Source organism: Thalia democratica, chromosome 2 (assembly GCF_965202585.1).
Source record: "Thalia democratica chromosome 2, ktThaDemo2.hap1.1, whole genome shotgun sequence".
NCBI lineage: Eukaryota > Metazoa > Chordata > Thaliacea > Salpida > Salpidae > Thalia > Thalia democratica.
This window is the reverse complement of record NC_139166.1, coordinates 30203777-30219835: the sequence shown is the minus strand read 5'-3', so window position 1 is coordinate 30219835 and position 16059 is coordinate 30203777. Positions and strand designations below refer to the sequence as shown.

The window sequence follows — 16059 nt, the reverse complement described above, 5'->3', positions numbered from 1 at the left end:
AATTTAATGTAAACATTCTAGAACTTTATACAACTATTTATAAGAGAAAAATGAAGTCTTTTGAGATAAGTATTCAAAATTTCAGGCTAATAGTTTGCTACTACATGTCCTAGCGAAGCAAGTTCGCTGGAATAAATAATAAAAACAATTTTCACTGTGCAAATTGTCTTTGAAGTAATAAAATATATACTACTTATACATATACCACACTGTTTTAATTTAAGTAATGGATATTACCAAAATTTAAAAATATTTTGATGTTAAAAGTAGAAAAACTAAATCTATCATTAAGAGCATATAACTTACTTAGATTTTATTAACGGAGAAAAATAATTAATAATAAAATCAATAATTTAGAAGCAAGTTTTTTCTTAAAAAAATAGTTATATTTATTCCATAACTATGTTTTACCTTTTAGATAAAACACATTGTTTTAAAATAAAATTTAGATAAATAGTATAATTACTACAAATCAATCTGATGCAATAAAAATTACTAAGTATAAGATTCTAAAGAAAAAACATACTGTATGTTGTTTGTATGAAATAGTTTATCTCGTTTAATAACAATAGTATTGGTTTGATATATCTAACTATTTTAAACATTTCATTTTAAATCAATATTTATTAATTATATATTTCTTTTTTAAATTTCAACTCAAACAATAAACTCTTGAATACTAAACTTAGATGTCTTTAATCAATGAAAATTGGCTTTAAATATGAGTAAAAAAAAACCTAGGTACTAAAACAATCAAAGATCAATATTAAAACAAACGCTATTGGACAATGTAACTGATAATAATTAGACTTAATTAACACAAAAAAAGTTTATAAACGCAACTTAATAAACTTCATAGAGCTTTATACTTAATAAAAAAAGCTTTGATTGAGTTTTAGTATTTTCAGAATGTTATTATCTTAAATAAATTGTAAAAATTTCCTAAATCAAATCAGATGTTAAACAGTCTTCTCTTGTTCACACAAAAAACTCTAAACAAATAAAAACTAAATATCCTAAAATGAAGTACTTATTAATCAGCATGACTTTGTAAACGTTCAAACATTTTTAATCACATTCAACGCCTGAACAGTCGGAACCTGGAAGTCAGCCTTTTGTTGGTTGTGAGAGCCGACTCGACTTCCTGCAACGTCGGCAAATTAGTCAGGTTTCCCACTGCGGACAAGCACGGTCTGCTTCTTATCATGTTGGTTGCCACTCTCACTATATCGTCGTTGCTCACTTGCTCTGTTCGAATCATGAAAAATTAGTACATTTTTATGCTATTGCACATAAACTAATTGTATTCATACACTGTTTATAATATATAGTAATCTTCCTCTTGAGTACGTACTTCTTTAGGTAAGCACTTCGTATTGAATACGCGCTTTAAAGCCAAGTACTTTTAAAAAGTGCTAAAGACAAAAACCTCTTTTCAGATTGGTCATTCTCAAGTACGCACTTTGGAGTTCAAAATTATTACTCAAGAGGAAGACTAATGTAGTTTTACAAAGTCCTACATTAGAGCATATTTGTTATTTCAATTTGCGACGTACCGATGAGACCGCACAACTGCTGGGGTGATTTTCTGATGCCGGTAGCAAGTATTTGTCTTCCCACGTCTTCAAAGATCACCGGTCTCGCCTCTAAGTTCATCATCAGCATCGATTGAAGCTGCTTCTTCGCTCGGCTCAACTCTATCTGTTGACAAGTGTTGTTGGGTGATGCTTTGTTTTGTGATTTTTTGTTGTTAACAATTTTTGTAACGTTAATAAAATTTTTGGTGGTTGATTTTAAATTTGTAAAGATAATACTGCCATTTAATGGACATTTTTTCAAAAATACTGTTATTGATGCAACTAAAAAATTAATAACTCATCAAAAATTAGCACCATTAGATTTATCAGGTCAATAGATAATACACAAAAATATTGTTTCAATTTTTTTATTTACAAGAAGCTTTTTTAGGTACAGAGATGAAATATATTTAATGATGACACTCATTTTATTAACTATGGAGGTATTAATATAACTTAAATATATTTTTATTTGACGTGCAACATTTTATCACCAAAATAAAGTTGCTATTGATGTTTCAGTAAAATTGATACTATTGAATAAATAATATGAAATTTTGTATTTTAAATAAAAATTATATTCTTAATTTACAGACACAAAAAACTTTAAACAATTGCAATGTTATTAAATTAAATAAACTTCAAAATTACTTATTTAAGTAAAAAAAAAATTATTCACTTAACTTATTGAAAAAGTTCTGAGTAATATTTTACCACAATCAAGGTGTATTTATCGTTTTCGTAGTACATTAGCTGCTAGTTTCTTACTTACTGACAAAAACTTTAAGAGCAATAGTTTTACACAAACTTTGTTTTGAAATTAGAAAATCTAGAATACGAAAAATAAAACTAGTACTAAAAATTTCAACAAACATCTCCGACACCCTGGGTGAGATTGTACAGTTCCTGGCAGATGACATCCACGCATTCGCGCAGCTTATCGGGTGACACGGAGGCTTGTATGCAGAAGAAGCCGCCATCTTCATACGTGTGATGGAAGGCCGTTGCTGCGTACATGTAGTGGTGCCTGAAATTAGTTTGAAGTATTTTCACTCCTGAATGACGATACGTGTAAATCAATCATCAAACAAACATGCTCGTTTGTTCTTTTGAATATTTAATTTTCAATCAAATACAAACCTGTTGAGGACATTGAGATAAAGTCTCGAAAACATTCCTTTTCCGGGTCCTCCGGCGGAAAAACTTCCTCCTCCTCCCATTAACATGTTGATCACCGCAAATGGAACGAAATCTTCGTGCTGTATAGAATTTGTAAACATATAAGTAAGCATTACCTTAAACTTGATATATTTAGTACCGCTTTTACTTGTTTCTGACTGTTTAACACTTCGGCTATTGACGTTTATTTTGAAGTAAAAAACTGTATATGAAGAAACACCTAAGAATTTTAAACAAGAAAAAAAAACCTGCTTTTAAATTGATTAGTACAAGTAACATATATCTTAAACTAAAATTTGCTACTATGGGTGTATGCCTAAAAATTAATTAGATTTTTTAATTTACTATTTTCTGTATCCAAAAACACATTCTAAACTTTTATAAAGAATACATACACACTTATTAATATACTTTAAGATTTAGTAATTTTTCTGTATTAAATACTTGTTTTAATAAATTCAATCAAAAGTTATATATTAAACTATTTTTACGTTATTTTATTTTGTAACTTTAAAAAAGTATTTATAAATTATTTAATAATGTAAAACTTTGACTAGTTCTATTTAATAAAGATACAAATTTATAATAGAAAAAACCTTAATTGGTATTTAAGTATAAATACTACTTGAGTAATGAAAACATTTTTCATAACTAATGTTATCATTTTATATCATATTAACCTTGAAATTAACTGATTCCAACCCGACAGATACATGGGTGAGATCTGGCATGGGGACGACGGACATGCTCAGATCTGATTCTTTCTCGATCCTGATTTCCCCACCAGTGTACCTGGCGAGTGAATCGTCTTTGATGATCTTTCCATCCAATCCCCATGAAGGCGATTTCGATGCATCTGTTAATTTGCTAGTAGTTTCATGCACTTTTTTGTTGTGTAATGTTAACAAAAAATAATTTAATATAAAAATGTTTTAAAGTATCTTTAGACATGCATAAAATGTGGATATAATATCTGTTTCCCTGCACAATATTCAAAATATCTATAACTTTAGGGATGAAAGACATTAAACAGTTGGTTAGCAAATAGATAAATTAAAACGATATTGTAAACAAACAAAGTTAACCAGTAAAGTATTTATCTGCAAGTTCACATAAAGCATCATGGTCAACTCCTACACCAGCAAGCACCATTCTATCCGGTGTGTAGTAGCTTCTCAGGTAAGTCTGAAGCACTTCCTTGTCTATTTGCTGCATCGACTGTTGATCGGGATACTTTGGAAGGCCTAAAGTGTTTCCTCTGAATGCTGCCTGCAGTGAAAAAACAATTCAATACAGTTTTTCAACATAAACGAATGAAGTAATTAGCTTTTAAAATTGAATGAATGATTATCTAACATGATAATCTTATCGAGCTATTAAAATTAAAATTTTATGTACATATAAAACATCAATCGTACTTTCAAGTTAAATTACTATCAATAATATTAAAAAACTCTTTTTATATAAAATTATTAGATTACTAGCGATACTCAAAAATTTTAATTGGTTAAAAAAAATTACTGAAATTTTAAATGCATTTTAAAAGTAATAAATAATTAAATTTTAAACTAAATACTAAAAACAAAATTCACAGTAACAAATTCTTTATTTTAGAAACATTAGTTAAGAATTTTACGTAGAGCTATAAACATTTTGTTCATATAGTTATCAATAAATATGATTTAACTTGCACGACTTAAATGTCAAATAGTCTACAAAATAATTAAGAAAACTAAATCACATAACGTTAAATCTAAATTCTAATTTGGCAATTATAAAATTAACTTTGTTAAAATATTTAATTAAAACTAAACGCAGATAATTAATTATTAAAACTTTTAAGTAATTTGTTTTACTTGACTAAATCTAGGGCATATGGAGGTCCAATTAATTTTTATAAAATTACAATCGGTTTTATTCGAAAGAAAATATTATACCAGTAGATATTGTAAAAAAACAAAAAACTTTGAGATATAATCAGTACTGTAAAAGTTTTTGATTGAAACATATGGAAGATATACTTTCATGTTAAGTTTTATGGAATTTAAAAATCTTAATATAAGTCTATCTGCTACATTTTTTAAGCAACTTACTTTAAATTTTCAGAATATAACTTTTACAACGTTACCACTGGTTAAAAGTAGATTTTGACCAAATTTTTTAAATATTATACCATATAAATTGTTTATAATTTATTAAAAATTAACCTGAGAAACTTAAAAACATTTGTTCAAAGTCTGTAGGAGATAGATTTTTAGTTAAATTTCGCCTTTTTAGTCTGCGCCTTCCATATTGAAGGTGAGTATTGAGTTTAAAAAACAGTTAAAAAGAACAGATAGCTTAGCTATTAATGCAAAATATAAGACTAACTTTATAAATAATAATTTACCACCACCCCAATGCTCTTAACAAAATTGATTTTTGCTAAAATTAGACTTTTGATGAAAATCAATTAGTATGTTAAACTCAATTAGGTAAACTAAAATCATGATTTTTTTTCAAATTTTAGCTTAATTAATATTTTCTAGAAGATAAGTGGAGAGAAAACAGTGGTGAACACTTTTTAAAGTGGACTTAATTTGATTATAATTGTTTAAAAATTTATTGTTCTTAGTAGGTATCTTAAACAATTTTTATACACTCCTTACTAATATAATTTTCTTTAGTAATCATTTTAAATGTCCAAGTATATAAAACTGTACAAATTCGTTTTTATTTATTTTTTTATTTAAAACTAGCTTATTTTTTTATTAAAAATTATTCGGGGTTATGATTTTCACTTGATATAAAAGCTTAAACTATCTCTGTCTTTCTCTTAAATAAAATTTTGCATAAAAGCTAACAAAAATAATTAGTGAAACTTAAATTAATTTTTTAGTTACAAACAATATTTCATACTTTTTTTAATCTTGTAAGGATGACTTTTAATTCTTAAACATAATACTTTACTTCTAGCTTGAAGCAGCAATTTAGATATCATAACAATTATATGTAAACATAAACAATTTGGGTGCACGACTTATCATATTCATACAAATTAGATTCTATAAATTATAGCCGCTGTTAATTATCTCTTTTAATTAACATTTTTTAAAACTTTTTTATACTATTGTAATCCTATTAATTAGGCCTGCAAAACTTTTTTTTTTCAATTTTTAAATTTATTGACAGATTTAGCCAAAACAACTTTTATATACAGTAACATTTTAAATTCTCTTTTAAATTTTTTTTAACCTTTTTTAAATATCATATACTTGTTAACTATACCTACATGAGTTTTTTTATTTATTTTAAATATATAAGATGTGGCTTCTTAAAACTTATCTTTTAGAATTAGAATTTTCTGAATTTACAACCAATAATTTGATAATGTACAGCTTCTTATTGAATGTAAATGTTTTGTTGATCAGGTTCAGTATTTTTTATTTCAATAACTAGTCAGTATACATTAATAATAAATACCTCTTATGATTAATAAAACTAACAGCATGGATTGTTTCAGTCATAAGAGGTTCAGGATCAGGCCTTAAATTTATGTCTTGAATTTCGAAGTCAATGCCCATTTTAGCAAGTTGTATGTCTTCATCATTCAGCGAAGGTTGAAAGAGAGAATCTGCAATCAACTCAACAAGACCTTCTACTTTTTCCGTGCTAACACTAGCAGCGTATATCATGGAGTCTCTGTTAATTTTTTTCAAAATCTAGTATATATAGTATGTTATATTAAATTTAAAAACATGCTTTCATTGAATAATTTAAAAAGATAATTTGAAAATGTTGTAACCAGTAGTTTTGATAATTTTTTATTACTTTTAATCTATTGAAACGGAGTAAAATAATTTTAAAAAGCAATTGTATTTCAATTACCTTAATATGCTACAAGTCACTTAATTTGACTTAAATAATGCCTATTTTACAAACTCTAGACTTTTTTTTTGAAAATTACAATAATTTGGAAAAACCACAAATACACTTGTACAACTTCTTTTTATATGGTTTTTCATTTGATAGTAAATTATAAATTTAAAAAAAAAAAGATACTATTTTTTGTAAATAGTTGAGCATTTAAACATACAAACAAAAACTTAAAATTAAGCACTACAGTGTTAACATAATTTTCAGTACAAAAAAACTAACAGAAGTTAAGAAAAAAAAAAATTTACTATAGGCCTGAAATTAGTTACACTATCCTATAAGTTAAAATTCATTTTTGTGTTAATCCATCACTTGCTCATTTAAGATTATATAAAAAGAATTATATATTTATGAACTTTAAAACTAACATGATAGTTTGAGCTGGTGTAAATAACAAACTTAAATTTATTTACTTTTAATTTTTGTGATCAATCAAACTTTTTTGATCATTGCTTTAAAAAATATGTTTAAAATTTGTTCAATAAATTAGTTATTAAAAGCATATAAAAACTTTTTATTTTTTGACAGGCCAACCCTTGGTTTGAACTATTGTTTCTTACCTAATACACACAATAATTTCATTACATCAATAATAGTTGAAATTTTTAACTGAATAAAAAAATTGAAAAAAAATGTTGAAAAAAAAAACCATACCTAGATGATTGACAATCATGGATACCATTTAAATTTTCAATTGCTTTCAAAACTTCATCTTTAGACTTATGAAGTGATGAGCCAGTGAAAGCAATTCTTTCTAACAACAAACTGACTCCACTTGGATAGGAAACTTCATATCTTGAACCAGCATTCACTAAGACTGTTTTTGAAATTTGTAAATACATGTGTAATAGCTCAACACTTAACAATAAATAACAATAATTTTTGCTACATTTTGTTTGAAACAAAAAGTATAAATCAGATTTATTTAGAAGAAAAAAGTTTTATTTCAAACTATAAGTTAGGACTTAGAAAAAATACTATTGATTTACAAAACTTTTTAATTCATCATTTTATGTACCTCCAACAGTGCAAAAATTTCCATATATTGGTTGTGTAGCAACGGTGAGACCATTGGAAAGTTTTGTTGATTTTGTTTCAAATGATTCGTTGCTGTTTGTAGCATATTCAACATCTGGAAAATTTTCTAAAGGTTTGGACAATGAAAGTTTAAAATTTTCAGAATTTCTTTTCTCTTTTTTAGCTAATTGCTCTTGTTTTGGTTTTTCCTCAGACACTGAACTGTAAATATTGTTAAAGCTTCTGCAGGAGGTTTGTAATCTTCTAGAATAACTCGTCAAAATATTCAATCTGAAAAAGTACTTTGTTTAGAAATAAAACTAAATTGAACAAACACCAAAACAATGTCAACTAAAAAACAATTTTATTAAGTATGCATTTCTTATTATATCAAAACAAATATTTCTTTATTTTTAACAGCATAGAGGGGGAACTCATTCATTTTATATTTTGATATAATTTTAAGATCTTTTTCTTAGCTAACAGTTGCTTTTTATAGTTACCTTTAATTCAATTTACTTTGAGATTTAAAACTACAACATTAGAGAGTTAGGTTTCTTATAAAAGGGCCTAGTTAAAACAAATATTTCATTAAAAATCTATCTTATTAAAAACTTTGATAAAATAATGTCTGATACCCAATTTAGTTATCCCTTGCAAATTTATATTGATAAATTAAGTTATCATATAATTAAACAAATATAGTATTATATATTTATGTTTTCATTTCTATGTTAAAAAATGTATAAAAATTTTTTAATAAACATTGAAGATACTTATAAAAAAATGCTATATTTGATAATAAATTTTACCTTTTACAACAAGTGAGCCTAAACATAGATAATAATTAATAAATGAATAATACAAGTACATACATAAAAAGTCATTTGAATTTTTACATAATCAGCTGCAATAATTTAATAATGCCTATTCAATTTTTTTATTAAAAACTGATGTTATTTATAATCATAGATAAATGTTTGTTTCAACACTCTCATAACACATTAAATGCTATATTTAAGCATAAGAAGGTAAGCAAAAAGTTTTGCCTAATAAACACCACAAAATAAAAAATTTATAGCAAAACTTTTCTAAATAGAAGTGGGCAATGTTTTCAAAAAATTTGTTAAACTTTTGAAGTATGTGCTTTTAAAGATTTTTGTTAACTCTTTAGTGCAACCTTTTCAAACCAACCAGTTCCAAAAAATACTTTATATTAATTATGTCTAAATATAATTTATTTCAACCAAATTTAACAAAATATGCTCAATTAATTGATCCTAGGACCTGGTTTATGAAAAAATATTTCGATTATCAAGTTGTATACCATTTGGATACAGTTTAAGGTCTTGTTCAGGAAATGAAAAACAGATGACAAATACCCAAAAAACAGTTAAGCAATATAATATCTGCATGTAACACAATTTATACAATTAAAGCATTTTAAACTTACTTGGTATACTGGCTCAACAAAAAAAAAATTAACTAAATTCTAACTGATCCTTTTTTAGGTTTTATTTTTATTTTTTCTGGAACACTAGACCACAGCTGAGAACCCAAACACCTGAAGGAATTTAGGTCAAGCCTTGGCTTAGTATTTTTTGAATGTCTGGTATTGTGTGTATGAACCATACTGGTAATTACCTAAGATGATGTCGCACCAATATCAAACTAAATATATATTATATTTGATGTCTTTTTTAACCATAATTATATGCTAAAACTCAATGTTTTATGCCTAATATGATTAATCTAAAAAGATACTTTGTTTTAAACAAGCTATATAAATACATAATAAGAATTAAATTTATTTATTATAAACTAAATAGTTAATCTACTTTATTTTACAATATTAAAATCAATATAAATTATAAATATAGTAAATTGTCAAATAAAATAATTAAATATTCAAGTTTTATTATTTTATAATAAATTAGTTTAATTTAATTTTATTTATGAATTTATAAAATACAATTTTTTTGCCAAAAAATATGATTAAAAACGACAATGAATATAATATGTTTTCAGTTTGATATTGGTGCAACATCATCCTAGGTAATTACCTAGATAATTACTAACTGGAGTAAAGCAACTGTAGTCAAACTCAAGTCCTCTCAAAGTATTCAGTATCAATTTAAAAACATGCATATTAAAAACTTCATTAATTTTAAGAATACCAGTTTTTACAAACAAGGAATCTGTTGGAGTCAGTGCATGCAGCACGCAACAAACAAGAAGTTAAAAGAAGAAGATGATAAAAAATAAGAAGTAAATTGAAAAAGAAAAATCTTGCTAATAAAAAAAATTTAAAATTTAACTTATTATTACAAAGTTATAAGTTTTCTTGTTAATTTATCTTACCTGCTGGTATTCGAAATCAACTTTTTTATAAATGTCATCTTGATGATTTTTATTATATAAAACTTTCCTTTTAGCTTTGAACTCTGTTAATTCATGCTGTTTGAAATCTGTTCTTAAACATTCAATGTTGAAACTGTAAAGATATTACAAACAAAACTGTTGTCAAATAATACATTTATAATTTACATAACTCCTGACTCCTGAGCTATTTTTTTATAGTTTTTATATGTTTAACGCAGATAAATAAATATCTTTTAACTAAAGTATAATTTTATCAGTTTAAGATAAATTATAAAAATAATGAAAACTAACAATTTCAGTCTTGCATAACCATGTACTTATAAATAAGTAAAGTACTTCATTTAAAAAGTGTTCATACTCATTTAGGAATTGCATAAAATTTTCAAAATAAAAAGCTAAAAACTTTGATAGTTGTAGGTAATAGTTTTAGTTATATTTTTTAGCGATAGCTTATTTAGTATGAACAACTGAAGTTATAAATATAGCGAAATTTAAAAAAATTATACTGTATCTGTGGAATATGACTCGACTTGATAACCGAAAGGTTTATTTTTACACCAGGTCCTTAGACTAAACTATTTGAGCGATTTTTTCTTTGTCGTTCAATGAAAACAAGCACTTACAATACCGCAAGGCGCAATGATCTAGCCTTAGCACACTATCACCTGCCTAAGACCTGCAGCAGACACTACTGAGTCGGTTTTCATTGGCATGATCAGATTTTAGCATTACAATAAGTCTCAAAAAAAACAAAATTCTAAGTCAAGGAATAGATATTCTAAAATCAATCAAGATCAATAGCAAGGGTATCAACCAGAGATGTTAAAATGCTAAAAGTTACTATGGTAATTCAGCAATGAAGTGTTTTATTTTTGGTTTGTTTTAAGTTAGTAATTTCACGCTTGAGTAAACAAAGCAGAGCTTTTTAACATGTCTGGTATCAACTATTTAAAAAAAGTATACCTTGGCTAAAAATGTTACGTCAAACGTACGATCAGACACAAAAATCAATAGTCGTATTGGTAAGGCCACAGACACGTTTGCTAGTTTGACTGCAAGCGTTTAGGCTTACCAAAAGTTAAGCATTCATACAAAGGCTAAGGTTTATTGTTCTATAAATTCAGTACTGTGCTATACGGTAACGAAAAATGAACGTTGTCTAGCGTGCATAAAAACAATATCAACACCTTCCACCTACGATGCCTTCGTTGCATGCTTAGAATTACATGGCAATAAAATATCACCAATGAGGAAGGGTTGAGACGTAATAGTCTTAATACCATGTACTTTACCCTCAGTCAGCGCAGGCTTAGCTGGCTCGGTCACGTTATAGAGCAAATCTAAAAGTCTCTGTTGTATGTTGAGTTGATCGTTAGCAAACACAACCGAGATCGCCCAAGACTACGTTTTAAAGACGCATGCAAGTACGAACCAAAAAGCTTGATTATAAGAATTGATAAGTGGGAGTTGCTTACAAATGACCGCGCAAAATGGTGATCTACTGTATACAAAAGACTGAAAGAATAAAAAAACAACGCTTTAAGAAACCAAAGTAGACAATTAAATAGAAGCAAAAAAAGTTTTTATTTAAGTTTATGTTTTTTATTTTATGCATCTTATTTTATTAACTTGTATTTATTATTTGTCTATTTTAGTTAATGCATCACTGTATTTATTTTATTTTTCTTCTATGCTTAGTACGCATAGCAAATTTTGGCTAGTATAGCAAGCCTAATATTTTTGTTATCATTATTGTTATATTATTATCATTGTTTAGTATTGAAACTGAGTTTTTTAACTGGAGTAAAGGTATTACAGCTTAAAGATACTTGTAGATATTTTTTAACTGTTAATTTTAACTGTTAAACACATAAAAAAAAGTCTTTAACTCTAATATGAGTATATTACATGCAACATTAATAGGTAAATAAAAAATGTTATTGGATACCTTTAATATAATAGTTTTTTAAATCATAAATTATTTATTATTATTTAAAAACATCTTAGTAACTTTTGTAAGAGTGGGTAAAAAATTCATGTTTAAATAAAAGGAGAAGAATTAACCATATAAACAGAATTTATATGTTAGAAATCACAAAAAAATTATTTGTTAAGAAGATTTTTCAAATAAATAATGTGTTTAGCCTAAACGAATTGATTGTATACATATTATAAAATAATAGATACATTGCTTGAATAACCTATCAACAAAAAAGCATTTAAGATCAAGGTTTTCAAAACTTATTTTCGAATTCACTCAGTTGATAAAATTTTTAAAACAATCGATCCCTTAATTAGATATCGCCTCTTTACCAGTTTATTACTTATTTACTATATAGTACCCTTATTTATTATTTCCCCTAGATAGATAAAACCGCCCACTTAAAGGAAAAATTAAATTTAGCATACATAATAGCTAATATATATAGTGTAATATGTTTTTACAGTTTATTAGTTTCAAATTTAAAAATTAATTCGAAAAATATGTTGATAAGAACTATTTCAAATTATTTTTTAACTTTAGTAGTTACTAGTTTCAACGCTGAACGCTTTTTTAAACTACAAAGCTGTAATAAAACAATTAACTACTAATCAAATTGTTTTTTCTGCTAAATCTGTTTCAACCAATTATATAAGATATAATAAACTTAAATTACAAAATAATTTTTGTTATTTTTTTCTTTATCTCAATAAGATTTTTATTTTTAATTCCTTAAAAAAAAACTGTTACTGTATAATTTGTTGTTATTATATACTCCAGTGGACTTGTTTGGTTTGGATCTTTTGTTAACAAATGCTTAAATTTATATTTTTTAATATAGAGATACAAATGTATTGCATCCATATAAATTTTCATCCGTTACTTACAAAAGACTGCTGAACTTGACACAGAGTAGACAAATTGCAATTGTTTTATGCAGCCATAGGCTTTTAGGCTTTTTATGAAGTTAAGCTTCAACTCGCAAAAAAATAGCAAAAGTGTATGCAATGTTTTAGACATATAATAAATAAGTTCAACATTATATTTTTTTATTAGTATAGTTAAAAAAAAATAAGTATAGTTTAAAAAATCAAATACAGCAGTTTATACAGTTTTTAGTAAGCATAATAACCCAAGCAAATCTCAATAAAGATTTAGAGAGGGTTTTCCTATAATTTTGTCTGAGTTTGTGGTGATCTATCTACATTTATATGTGTGTGTGTGTATATCTTACTAGATCTAAGTAAACCTTTTGATTTATGGAAAATGGGGTTTTGATCAAAAATTAAAATTTTAAGGGAATATTTGTCTTTATTGCTAACATAATATATAGCTTAAAGAAAACAGTGGAATTTTATTAAACATGTGTAAACATTTATATATGCGTGCCGTAAGGCTCAATTTTAAGACCTCTATCGTTTTGAATACAAGGTAATGATTTGCAGAAAGATACTAGCTCAAATATAAATAACTTTGGTAATAAAAGAAAGTAGTAAACGTTTTAACTTTAAAAGAAAACAAACACAAACTAAAAGTTATTGGTTTTACATATTTAGTTCTATTGTTGAAAAATTTTTTATTGTGTCCAAATACCATTTGTACTACTACAGTTGAATAACATGTACCATTAAATAAAAAGGTTTTATAACTAAATATGACTAAATGTTTTATTCTATTATACTTGAAGCTTTTTAAATCTAGTCTTTGAGTATCTTTTTAAAATGGGGAAACACTACGTTAAATGTTTAGAAGAGCTGCTGATCACAAAGAAAAAAAAAACGCAGTACTATTTTTTATCACTTGCATCATTTTATACAATATAAAACTTCAACATCGATAACAATTTCAAAGACCTTGAAAGGTGTGCTCGAGGTGAGTTTTATAGTTAGGAATCAATGCTCATCGGAAAATAATAACCAACTAAACATACAAATATCTGCAAACAGAAAGATAGCCCTATTAACAATATATTAACTCTATTTTCGTTATTAGTTGATGTTTGAATAGCAAGGGTTTGTTTTGACCAGTTTCCTTTTTCCTGTTCTACCGCTGAAAAAACTGAAGAATTGTAATAAAAAAGCAATTGAATATAGTTTTATTTTCAAACAGTTTACTAAAATTCATGTTTGTGGGTTAACTTTTTAACATCAAGTAAAATTTTGTTTATAGTTTTATAAAACTACGTCCAAAACTAGATAGTTTTACAATTTTTTTTTAATAAAAAGTATATTTTATATATAACTTTATAATTATGAATTGAGCATATTTTTAAAAGTAAGCTTTTCATTCATAACTAGCCAATAGAATTTTTTTTAAAAACTGTTTTTGAATGATTTTACAACTCACTTTTAACTAGGAAACTTTTACCAAACCATATAATGTTTTGTTTTTACAACATAAGAAAAACTATAGTTTTAAAGTTTTTTTTTGCATTAAATTGTAAAATAATTGTTTACGTCTGCTGTTAGTTTGACTTCAATTTTTTATTTTATTTAAATTATATTTTTTGCTTAATTATTTCAACTGCAACTATTTTACTATGTAATTTATATACGAATGAATAAATTTATTTTATTATTAAGACAAGTTAACTACTAATTTTGATTAGTACTTCGTATGTAGTTTCTTTTTTGTAAAATATTTCGTTATACATGCTAGTTTCACAATATATGGCAAAAATTTTACCTTGTAAATAATAACAGAACTTAAGTATTTATCAAAATTATATTAATAAAAATTAAAGAAGTGGATTACTTATTTATATTTTGCATTCAATTTTACTTGTATTTTCAAATTTTCTTAAGTTTAGTAATTTTTATTTACCTGAGAAACTTTAGATAGTTTTGTATTAACAAAAGTGTGTTATTGAAAGCTACTACAGAAAAAACTCTACGATTAAACAGAACAATCGTGCAACCCCACTGAAAAAAAGTTTAGACTCGCCCTCGTTAAATAGCCTGCTTTTTATATTTTTATATAGTCGTTTCATAATTATTATGTTATGAAACACTTTATGATATTTGTGTTTATAATATTTGTGTTTATGATATTTGTCTTTATGATATTTGTATGTTTAATATAGTTATTTTTTTTCGATGAGCATTGAAACCTAACTATAAAGCTCAACTCGAGCACACCTTTCAAGGTATTTGAAATTGTTATCGATGTTGATGTTTGATATTGTTTAAAATGATACAAGTGATAAAAAATAGTACTGCGTTTTTCTTTTTTATTATTATTAATTAATTATAATTTTATCACATTTTGTTTATCTTTTGAAAAATATAAAATTCGAAAAGCTTTAAGTTTACAAATTTAATGTAAATGAAAAATATAATTTAGAAATATTTTAAGGAAAAAGCGTTTAAGTTTGTTGTACTACAAATTTTTGGGTATATTGAAATAAAAAAAACATATTTAATTATTTTTAGTATGAGTCTACTTTTAATTCAATATATAGTGTTAAACGTAATAAACAGTTTGTTTATAAACGTCTATTTATTTTATTTTTAGTAGCATTTCCATACCGTTAAAACTTTTGGTATAAAGAAACGTTTGCAAATTTTAGTATATATAACTTTACTTTAAAAAAAATGTTTTAAATAATTTTGTTAACAAATTATTAGTTTTAAAATAAAGTTCACTTGGTATTATTTATCTTGATCATTATATCATAATAAGTTATACCTAAATACTTGATACTAAATTGTTTTAGTTTTTATTATTCAAGAGAAAAATTAAAGTTTTACTTTATTTTGTCAACTTCATAACATATTCATACGTGAATATTATTAGTGAGTAACGTTATAAATTTAGTACATTTTGTAGTAAAAACTAAACGAATTGTTTTATTAGTACAATTTAATTAAAGCCTATTATGCAAACCTTTTTGTAAGTTGGGAATACTTATTTACGCACAAAATTTATAACATTACTTATAAATATTTACTATTATAACATCTAATTTCTAATTTCTAATCTATTAAAGTATAACATCTTAAGTTAAAC

General features: G+C 25.3%; 1 protein-coding gene across 1 annotated transcript; it reads right to left on the bottom strand.

The window, feature by feature from the left end:
• Positions 1 to 789: 789 nt before the first annotated feature.
• Positions 790 to 10110, bottom strand: LOC145849857 (mitochondrial-processing peptidase subunit alpha-like). The gene is made up of 10 exons (XM_082954938.1): positions 10050 to 10110; positions 7690 to 7979; positions 7326 to 7488; positions 6242 to 6437; positions 3842 to 4025; positions 3437 to 3612; positions 2718 to 2836; positions 2451 to 2604; positions 1557 to 1701; positions 790 to 1248 (listed from the first exon to the last, which is right to left on the bottom strand). The coding sequence occupies exons 1-10, from the start codon at positions 10085 to 10087 to the stop codon at positions 1079 to 1081; spliced, it is 1635 nt and encodes a 544-aa protein (XP_082811064.1). The 5' UTR covers positions 10088 to 10110; the 3' UTR covers positions 790 to 1078.
• Positions 10111 to 16059: the final 5949 nt, after the last annotated feature.